This window comes from Solanum stenotomum, chromosome 12 (genome assembly GCF_019186545.1).
Source record: "Solanum stenotomum isolate F172 chromosome 12, ASM1918654v1, whole genome shotgun sequence".
NCBI classification, from domain to species: Eukaryota; Viridiplantae; Streptophyta; class Magnoliopsida; order Solanales; family Solanaceae; genus Solanum; species Solanum stenotomum.
The window spans coordinates 36,508,870-36,520,373 of NC_064293.1; the positions used below are offsets into that span (position 1 = coordinate 36,508,870).

At 34.4% G+C, this 11,504-nt stretch overlaps 2 protein-coding genes across 2 annotated transcripts in view; both read left to right on the forward strand.

Annotated features, from left to right (window-relative positions):
- The window catches only part of LOC125848613 (heat stress transcription factor B-2a-like), a 2,112-nt gene extending 1,483 nt beyond the window's left edge, over window positions 1-629 (forward strand). Inside the window, exon 2 of the mRNA XM_049528504.1 lies at window positions 160-629. Within this exon, the coding sequence (XP_049384461.1) occupies window positions 160-498 (339 nt within the window). The 3' untranslated portion in view covers window positions 499-629. The remainder of the gene's footprint in view (window positions 1-159) is intronic.
- An 8,232-nt stretch (window positions 630-8,861) lies between these two features.
- On the forward strand, window positions 8,862-11,181 carry LOC125846259 (pentatricopeptide repeat-containing protein At4g21705, mitochondrial). The gene is made up of 2 exons (XM_049525638.1): window positions 8,862-9,129; window positions 9,614-11,181. The coding sequence occupies exons 1-2, from the start codon at window positions 8,890-8,892 to the stop codon at window positions 10,865-10,867; spliced, it is 1,494 nt and encodes a 497-aa protein (XP_049381595.1). The 5' UTR covers window positions 8,862-8,889; the 3' UTR covers window positions 10,868-11,181.
- The last annotated feature ends 323 nt before the right edge of the window (window positions 11,182-11,504 follow it).

An 11,504-nucleotide genomic window follows, 5' to 3' on the forward strand; every position in this document is an offset into this window, starting at 1 on the left:
GGGGGGGGGAGGGTTGATTTTTAAAGTAGAGTTTGGAAGTGAAATTCACCCTTTTATCTTGATATTAGACTTCTACGATCTTGATAGAAAATTAAATAACTTTTATTTATGTATTTATTTGATTAAATTAATGTTAGTAATTATTTTAAATGTATATAGGGATTCAAGAAAGTAGCATCAAAACGTTGGGAATTTCATCATGAAAAGTTCCAGAAAGGGTGCAGGCATTTGCTAGCAGAAATAACAAGAAAGAAATGTGAGCCAAGTGTATTTCCTACATACTTAAATCCTTCTAAAAAGAGCACATTATTATTAGCTAGAAATAATCAAGAGAATACAACAAGGCAACTTCTCATGGAAGAGAACCAAAACTTGAAAAAGGAAAAAATGGAATTGCAATTGCAAATTGCACATTTCAAAACATTGGAAATGAAGTTGTTGCAATGCCTTTCTCAATGTGTGGAAAATCCACATAATAAAACTAGAAGGTTGTTTTAGACAAGCGTGAGTGCTTTGTACATCGAGCTATTTTTTATCTTTTCTTAATCATACATGTATAATTAAATAGATATACCCTAGCTACATATCAGACTATTTTTATTTTTTTTTCAGAAAGGGGAATAAGGGAGAAAATAATTAAACCCCCTCTCATGCACCCCTAAATCTCCTAATAGTATATTGTTAATAACAAAATTGGGAGTTGAATCTTTCAAGTCTTGCCTAAAATTAATTAGTTGTTCTAGTCGTAAGTTAATATTCGTTTCAACACATTGATTAATTCTAGAACTAAAATTTTCAAAAGATGAACTTAACATCTAACGTTAATTTAAAGCCAATTTATTCCTTTGAAAATTCTTGCATTTTTTCTGACTAGAATTAAGAGATTTGACTTTTATTAATATCAATTTTAATTTCTACATTAATTAGGTAATTGTCAAGTTCATTGTTTTTCTTGGCCACAAACTAAATTGACTACTTGTAACTTTAATTAGTTGAGTGGAAGAAATACAAGAATGTAGGTGAGAAGTAAATCATTTGTAGAACTATGATTATATCATACGCAACTTGAAATGACATATACTAGTACTAATATTATTGTAAAAAAGTTCGGAAAATATAATTTTGTTTAAAGCGTGTTAAAAATATTATTTTTAAGAATATTTTGTCTAAATAATGAAAAATATTATAAGACGTATTTCTTAAAATTTATCAACTTCTTTTGATAATTAATTGGGAGTAGAAACAACAGACTTCAAGAAAGAAAATCCAACTTTTTTTTAGATAGGGGAAATAAGAGCGTAGATAGAAAAAAATAGGGAAAAAGGTCTGAAATATATCTGAACTTTGGCCGAAATTGTTGTTATGATATCGAACTTTGAAAAAGACCTTTTACCCCTACACTATTTAATAGTGTATTTTAAAGGTATATATTTGCCCACGTGGACATCATAAATATTGCATAATTATAAATTGTAACGTGTTCACGTGAGCACATATATACCTTTAAAATACACTATTAAATAGTGCAGGGGGTAAAAGATCCTCCATAAAGTTTGGTATCGTAACAACAATTTTGGCCAAAGTTGAAGTATTTTTCAGACCATTTTCCCAAAAAATTATAGGTGTTTCTCCAACGACTAGTAATAACTAAGTTGACTACATTAGTTATTGAAAATTCAACTATTTGATCAAACTTTTGAGAGGTCAAGATACTTATTTTTAAAAATTAAGGTATTTAACCAAGTTTTTCACCAAACAAGGAGTACTAATTTTTTCAAATATCACAATTAATTTAAAGGAAAAAGGGTTAAAAATGTCCTTAACGTATCTCAAATGGTTCAAAAATGCCCTCAACGTTTTTTTAAGGTTTAAAATTGGCCTTTTTAACAACCTGCTGTAATGGCAAATGATGAGTCATTTAATTGGACAAATGGCTTCATCTTATTGGTCCACCTAATTTTTTAAAATTCAGCCCAACGATCCGACCCATCTATGCTATAAAAACTCAAACCCACCCACAAACCCGTTTACATATTAACCTAACATATCCTTGAACTCCATTTTAGCAAGATTCTCAGTCTTTTTTTGTAGCAGCCGCCGAGGATGGATAACGCCAACCTTTTCCAAGATGGTGCCTGGTGGTTTTGATTTTGTTATACCTATCCGTTGTGCTGAGCTCGATAAGCATCATTAAGGCAAATTCATGATTATTGTACTTGTCTGTAGAGTCATCAAACATAACAACTTCTTGCATTGTTAACAACTTCAACTATCTTATTATAGAAATAAGCAATGTCTTTACTCTTTGCTGATATCCGATACAAACATTTCAAAGGCTATATGCTTGAAATCCTCTGCTAGTTGTAGCTCTGACTTACCATGATGCCCTCCATTCAAGTTTCTAATGAGGAATTTGAATTCTAAACGACTAAAGTTTCAAGATAGCTTCTTCAATATATGCCAAACAAATTGAATTCAAGAACTTGCTTACAAATAGAATTAGAAAAACTACAGAATCTCCATCCGATATTTATCAAAATCAAGTTTGTAGTGCAACTATGTGCAAAAACATAGAGAAGAAATTGATTGTTCCAAACATTGTAGTTCTTCGATCTTTTTCTTCTTGCAATTAACTAGAGAATGGAGAACAGATGAATTGAAGGAGAAGAAAGAAGAGAACTAGAGCTAATGGAAATAAAAGACCCAAAAACGATCAGCCTATCGGGTCAGATTTTTCGAAATTGGTTTTTAGACTAAGTGGGTCATATATTTTGAATGGCATAATACATATATTAGACCCTAAATTTGGCTTCAAATTTTAACTTTGACCTTCAACTTTCATAGTGCACAAATAGGCACTTTAACTATCCAACCTTTTAATAGATAAACACGCGAGTCCTACCTGGCAAAATGCGTGATATGCACGAATTCTGCGCGAGTTGGGAGTTATTTTCGAGGCCCACAACGGTAAAAAAATGCTGAAATGACAATCCTACCCTTAATGAATCCCTTTTATATATATTTCTTTATATTTCCAAATCAAAATCTCATTTCTCTTTTCCTCCTCTTTCAAACCAAGTTTTTTCCTCTCTTTAAAACGATTTGTGCTCATATTTAGTGCAAATGGATTCTAATTTTTTTTGTCATTGTGGAAAAAGAGCTATAATGAAGATTTCTTGGTCTGCAAACAATCCAGGTCGTTGGTTTCTTGGATGTGAAGATGGTCGGGTATGGTTTCATTTAAAACATCTTTTTTGGTTTAAATTTTAGTTCTCAAGATTCAATTTTGATAGTGAATTTGTTCTTCTTAAACAGGTTGGATGCAAATTTTTTAGGTGGTGTGAACTTGATTATACTGAACACGCTAGAATTGCTATTTCGGGATTACAAAAGAGGATAAAAAAACATGATGAAGAAAAGGAAAAGATTAGGAGGAAATATCGAGTTTTGTTGATCATTGTGATACTATCTTGGATTTATAGAGAGTTCTTTATGTAGTAAATGTTATGTAGATTGGTTGAAAAAGTTATGCCAGAATCGTTTTGTTCGTAAAGTAGTTTTCTTTATGGGTTAGTGGCTACCACTATCTATTGTAAGCAATCAAAATAATGGATGTGAAATGCACTATTTTAGAGTTGGCAGCAGTTTGTCTCTCAACATTAGTTTTAATATTCATCACTTTTACAACTTACAAGGACATTACTTAGCATGATTCATACACTTTCATACTAGCATGATTCACACACTTTCATACATAGTAAACACCTAACATCAAGGCAGCCTAACATCAATCATAACAAACACCAAAAGACTTTACAAAACATAACTTAATATCCATTAAACTAGGACAACTAAATACCCTCCAAAGATTTGTCTATGCAAACATACATCAAAATAACCCAAAATACATCAAAATGATTAGTAATTGGAGTATGCTTTTACAAAAATTTATCAAAATAAACAAAAACAAAGACCTCCTAGATCAACATTTATACACATCATTAACACTTTAAACTCTTATGGAACCCACTTGCCCTTGGATTTGCTTTGCACCTTTTTCTTTGACAATTGTTGCAGTTGATTTCTAGTCATTGCATCTTTTCCTTTCCATTTCAAACCAGGTGGCTTGAATCCAAGATCAATATTTGTTTGTGATGCATCTTTAAATGCTATACCTGTTCCACTTGAGATAACCCTTTCACTTGATCTTCCTGGCTACATAATTCATAGGGCATTATTTAGTATACCTAAATAAAGATGTAAGAAAATAAATTAAAGAAGGCAATATACATACGTTAATCACTTGTCTTCCAGTTTGTATGTCTGTGTAAACACCAAATCCCACATCTTTTATTCTTTTTCTTCCAATGGAAGGAGCTGGTGGCATTCCAACTGAAGACGGTGGTGGCATTCCAACTGAAGAAGATGTTGCCCTTGCAGTTGGCTCCTTTTTTTTCCTTCCTTTAACCTTTGAAGTATCTGCACATAAAGAAGAGGCATTTCTAGTGCTAGGCTGCCTCAATGGTGGTTGTGAAGGCTGCCTCACTGGTGGTTGTTGAAAAGGCCTTGCAGGCTGTTGTGTGGGCTGTTGAGAGGGCTATAAAGACACAAAATTAGAAGTATAAAACTAATTAAAACTTACAAGAAATACATAAATTCTTACCACTGATTTACAAGTTCTTTTGTTATGCCCAACTTGATGGCATTTGGAACATGACATCTTCACTCCATTCTTTGATGCTTTCCCCTACTTCTTTTTTCTCGGTTCATCTTTATCTTTTCTTCTACATCTACCTGGTCTTCCATGCATCGGCTTCACTTCAGGAGACTCAACTGGTGGGTTATTGGTGTCAGGCCACATTATCATATTGGAAATGGGTTGTAAGAAGTACTTATAAGCTCTTAGGAATGTATTTTTTTTGTACCAATGTTCCACATAATCTTCTGGTTCTTGCCCAATGTGATAGAAGGCACAAACTACATGTTGGCAAGGTATGCCCCTCAACAGCCACAACCTACAACTACATGTCTTTCTAGTCATGTCAATTATGTGTCTATACTCTCCTTCTTGAATTTCAAATCCAATGTCATGATTCCAATTCACCCTTAGTGTCTTACCAATCTCTTTGTTTTCTTCTAAAATCAATCTTGCCATAGGTGAAATGTCACCGATCCAAGTATCTGCAAACTTAATCATATCTCCATGCCTATCCATCATTTTATGTCTAATATCTTCAAGCATACTAATCACAGATTTATGTCTAGGACCAACAATCCATGAATTAAATGTTTCACACATATTATTTTCCACCACATCACACTTTGATCTTTCACTAAATAAAGCTTTACACCAATATTCTTTGTTATATCCAAGCAATGCCTCACATATTCTATCACCCAATTTTCCCAAATATTCAAATTCATCTCTCAATTTAACCTCAAAGCTAGCTTTGGCACACCTCCAAAATGCTTTTCTCCTTTCCTCACCTCTCCATCTTTTTTGCCAGTTTGCCCAAATATGTCTTGCACACATTCTTCTTTCAGCATTAGGAAGTAAGACTTCAACTGCTACCTCAAGACCCTAAGAAATATTAAATCAATAACTTAAGGCACACTTCACTTACTTCACACACTAAGTGAATAGCTGCATGTTTTGCAACCTTTTAGACAGAATATTTTGCAACTTTTTATTACAAAGTGATTCAACAAACTACCCACAAACAAATAGCACAAGATCAAGATGCAAAAAATATAATGAAATAAAACATGATTTAATCCAAAGCATGCATGTAATTTTTTTCAATGTCAAACAAACACAATTCTAATCAATTTCATAGGCAAGCTTAGGTGAAATATCATATCTTAGAATATATTGTTTATTCAATCTCATTTTATATGATAAAAGAATGATACATTTATGTATTTGATAGTAAGGATCGATTTAAGATTTGAAATTTATGACTTCTAGATTTTAGCCATTTTGATCTTACTAGGTTCTAAACTTGTGATTTGCAATTCAAAGAGCTTGTGAATCAGCTCATCATACTTAATTATCCCTTTACAGTGACATAAAGTCATTCTACATGATAAAATTGTGAGTTTGCAACATTATTCCCATACAGACCAATTGCACCAAAAATAGAATGTCAATCCTGCGCAAATGACTGATTGCAAAAACAGTTGACAAAATTAATCATGTCTTCATGATGTTAAATCTTTTGCAGTAACACAGGGCAGTAACACAAAACAGTAACACAGGGCAGTAATACAGGACAATAACACAGGGCAGTAACACAAAACAGTAACACAGGGCAGTAATACAGGATAGTAACACAGGGCAGTAACACAAGACAGTAAGCTGCAATAAATAAACAAAGGCAGAATAAATACCTTTTGCATGTCAGACATGACTGTTATGCCATTTCCATCACCAAGTTGCAAGTCTTCAATGAGATAGCTTAAGAACCAACTCCAAGAGTGTTTAGTTTCTTGATCAACTACTGCCTAAGCTATTGGATACATTTGATTGTTTCCATTTTTTCCAACAGCCACTAATAATTCTCCTCTACAAGCACCCTTCAGAAAGCATCCATCCAATCCTATAATCTTCCTACAACCTTCCAGCCATCCATTTTTCAATGTAGCAAAGCAAACATAGAAATATTTGAACAAGTGTAAGCCATGGACTGTTTCATTATCAGTTCTAACCCAACAAGAACTCCCAGGATTTGTACTCTTAATCATGTCAGCATAGTCTAACAACCTTGAAAACTCAAGCTTCCAATCACCCAAGAACTTGGCAATAACATTCATTTTTGCCCTGAAACATATTGATCTTCCCACTTTTAAACCCCATTCTTTTTTTAGTGTTTCTTGAAGCTTATGAACTCTCATGTCAGGTTGAGATATTATTTTATCCCTCATCTTCATTTCCACATATTTGGCTGTGCACAACCTGTTCTTATTCTTTGAAATACATCTATGAGCAGGATAGTATTTCTTCACAAAAAAATTTCCAGAATCTTTGTCCAAGCTTACAAAGATTTCCCATTTACACTTTCCTTCACATTTTACCCTAACTCTATGAGGTTCATTGGGCTTAAGCCTTAACTGAACCTTATGTTGAACAACATAATCAGCAACAGCCTTTCTAAATTGAGTTGCACTCTCAAATATCATACCCAACTCAAAGAAAGAAACGGATGAAGAAGAATCATACCTCAATTTGTTGCTTTTTCTTCTTGAAGGTAAATCAACACTTGGTTGTGCTAGAACATCTAGCTCCTCATCACTATCTTCACTTGGTTCATCTGATGAATCAATAAACACTTCATCACCTCCCAATTTCCCATTAAATTTGGCTGCCTTATTGGTGAAGATATTCTCAAATCCCTTATCTATGCAAACTTCTCCAAGCTCAACACCTTGATCCTTTGAGAGTTTTTTAGTTCTCCTTTTTTGCTTTGCAGCTTCATTTTTTTTGTCTTCCCTAAGTTTTTCTCTAAAAGCTCTCAATTCTTCATCAACTTCACTATCATCCTGATCTGGAACATCATCTAAGTTATCCTCTTCAAAGTTAAGAGAATCATCATTTTCTTCATTTAATGGTTGTTCAACTTCACCTTCCCCATTTATACCATGTTCAGTGTGTGAAACCCTAGAGCAATTTCCCATTTCTTGATTATTATTTTCAACAGAAAATGGTCCCAAAGTAGGTGTAGCAGTGGACCCCCCTTTTAACAGTCACATACTTAAAAAACAACTTAAAAAATGACCCACTCCACAAATCTTTAACAAAGTTATATAGTTGGTTGTCGCTTTCTATCTTGACAAAATTATGGGTAATAGGGTCTTCAGTAAAAAAAGCATCAACTTCATCATATCCAAGGTCTTTTGCATACGATTTCAGTTCGGTCAAAGAGAAGTGGTCCTTATCTATGCTAAATACGATGTTTCTCAATTTCGACACATATTGACCTTTATAAATGCGACCTCCATGGTGAAAAATAGTTATAATATGACCCATATGTATAAAGCTGTAAGAAAATAACTATTTTACATTAATGGTGACAAAAAGATTCAACTTTGTATCAAAGATAAACTTTCAAAAGGCCAAATTTAGGCATACCTGAACAGATGAACATCAACTTCCCCAAAAATCTTGAACAATATTCCCCGTTTGATTCCCAAATTTTGATTCACTTGCTGACCTAGGGTTTTCACTTTCACTTTGAGATGATTTTGAATTGTGTAGGTGAAATGAACAGATGAAATGTTTTAACCCTTCTTTATTAATTGAAATTAATTAATTTATTTTTTAGTTCTAAATTTGACTTGTAAAATGTTTAATTAGTTGGCAGTCATTGATTGGCTCACTAATACACGTGGAAGCGTTTGCATTTCACGCACTTTGGTCCAAAAATTACGGATTTATTTATTAAAAGTCTGGATAGTTAAAGTGTCTATTTGTACACTGTGAAAGTTGGAGGTCAAACTTAAAATTTGAAGCCCAGTTTAGGGTCTAATATATGTATTATGCCATTTTGAAATGTGTAAAGAAAATGTATGTCACATTTGCCATGTCAGCAGACTGTTAAAAAAGGGTAATTTTAAACCTTAAAAAAACGTTGAAGGTATTTTTAAACCAAAAGGTGGATGGAGGGTATTTTTGAACCATTTGGGATACGTTAAGGGCATTTTTAACCCTTTTTTCCCTAATTTAAATTCAAAAAGTTGCTGGAGTTGTATATTTCCAGAAATTGAAGGGTGAAAATGCAATTAATGGAGCTTCCTTTCGTTCTTTTCCCAATCAGCTGAAACTTCTAAAACCCGCGTAAAACCTCCCAAAAGCCCTAAGTGCTTCACATTTTGCCCAAATTTCACCGGAAAATGCAAGTGAATCGCCGGATTTTCCAAGCCCTAACCGGAATTACAAATCGATTTTACCATTCCGACAAGCCGAAGAAAGTGTCACTCTACTCTAAAATAAGTCCACTGGGAAACCCTAGCTGTAGCGTAACCAATGAGCTGGATGAATGGGTTTGCAAGGGAAATAAAATCCGATTCGCGGAGATTCAACGCATCATTCTTGATCTTCGCAAACGCAAACGCTTCAGTCAGGCCCTGGAGGTACCTATCAGTTCATACTTCTTTTTGAAAGTAAAAAAGATTGCTTTTTGGGTTTATTTTCTTTTTGCTGTTTTTATTTTGCAGCTAATTGGAATATTAGAAATATGATAGTCTACTTTTCTGTTATTGGTGTTGTGGAATTGGTGAAGCTGCTCAAATGTTAGTAATAATTTAGGACTTGTTTTATGATTGGTGATGCCCGGAACGGACCAGTTTGCGTGTACTTGGACTATTCCATGGCTACCTGCTACCTCCACTCGTATATGAATTATATGAACCTAAGACCTCATGGTTCTCTTTGGATTACAATAACATTTCTGATTATTTAAAAATAAATGATTATTAAGGGGTTTCCCATCGAAAATATTTTTCATGGAAGATATGCCTCTTTGTTATGGAAATGCTGTTCATTTATCAGATTCTTCTGTTTCTGCATGTATATGTGTTCTTTGTCCTGACTGAATGGATGTTAATTGTTGAGCAGGCTTCCGAGTGGTTGAAGAGTTCTGGTATTTTCACTTTTTCATCAACTGAGCATGCAGTACAACTGGATCTGATTGGTAAGGTTCATGGGTTTCCTGATGCAGAAAGCTACTTCAATAACTTGAGCAAAGAAGATAAGAATGATAAGACATATGGTGCTCTTCTACATTGTTATGTTCGCCAGTGCCAAATGGAAAAGGCATTGACCCATCTGCGGAAGATGGAGGAGGAGGGTGTTTCTCTATCTTCTGTGGCCTTCAACGATATAATGTCACTGTACACGAGAACTGGTGAGTATGAAAGGATCCCTGAAATGCTACGCCATATGAAGGAAATTGGGGTCTGTCCTGACAATTTAAGTTATAGAATCTGTATCAATTCGTATGGAGCAAGATCAGATATTGAGGGGATGGAGAGGGTCTTAAATGAAATGGAGAACCAATCCTTTATTGTCATGGACTGGAACACCTATGCTGCTGTGGCAAATACATATGTTAAAGAAGGCCTAAATGATAAAGCAAACAGTTTCCTCAAGAAAGCGGAGGAGAAGATAGATAATAAAGAAGGGATCGGTTATAATTACCTCATCTCAGTACATTCTAAACTAGGAAACAAAGATGAAGTCATAAGATTATGGTTTCTTGAGAAGAGTGCTCTAAAGAGGTGCATAAATCGGGATTATATAAATATGTTAGAAGCTCTAGTGAGACTTGATTCACTTGAAGAAGCGGAGCAGTTGCTCAAGGAGTGGGAGACATCTGATAACTGTTATGATATCAGGGTACCATACATAGTCATTATAGGGTATACGGATAAACAGCTATATGAAAAGGCAGAGACCATGCTTGATGATTTATCAACAAAAGGGAAGATACTAACACCAAATGTTTGGGGAAGACTGGCAGCAGGCTACCTAGATAAAGATAAGTTTGAGAGGGCTGTGAAATGCATGAAAGTTGCTCTTTCCTTGAAGAAGGATAGAAAAGGATGGAAGCCTGACCCTAAGGTCATCATGAGAATACTCAGTTTGTTTGCGGAGAATGGCAATGTGAATGACGCTGAATCATTTTTTCATTCACTGAGGCCCATTGTCGCTGTAAACAGAGAGATGTATCATGCCTTACTAAAATCATATATAGCAGGTGGTAAAGAAGTTGAAAGCCTTTTAAACAGTATGAGAGATGATAACATTGATGAAAATGAAGAAACAAAAGTGATACTAGGAATAAACCAACGAGGAGGTTCTAACAGTTAAATGGTTCTGTAGGAATTTCCTCAATTGTCAATTCTAGATAATTGTTTAGTCTAGTGATGGACATGTGTTTGTGTGTGAAAAACACATTTGTGTGTCCAGGCTTGGCATGTTCACAACAGTTTATGCCGGTCCTTCGTTGTTCCTCCTTCCATTGTTCCATATAGAGTTCTGATCAATCTGGGACCTCTTGCTGTGTTTTCGTCTTCTCATGATGTTGTCCATTCCCTTGAAAATCAATGCGAAGTCTTTCTGATTTTCTTCATCATCATCTAATTCATTTTCTATTTCCTCAAAGAAGGTGTTGAAGACAACATTTAATCTCTTTCTTCCCTTCCATGCTTTTGAAGATGAGCTTGATTCGAAGTTCATCATATGACATTTGAGCCTGACTTTCATATTCCATTGTATCAACAAAAGGTTGCCACAAAATCCTCAGAATTTTTCCGACTTGTTCATCATTAGAGTATGATCTTCCTAAAGCCTTGAGATCTCCAAGAATTTTATTAACTCTCCCGAACATATCTTTAATGGTTTCATCTTCTTCCATCAAGAAAGTCTCGTACTCATGAATCCGTTGATACATCCGAGCTTCCTTTAGTTTCTCTGTACCTTCATGGATTATATCCAACTTGTCCCA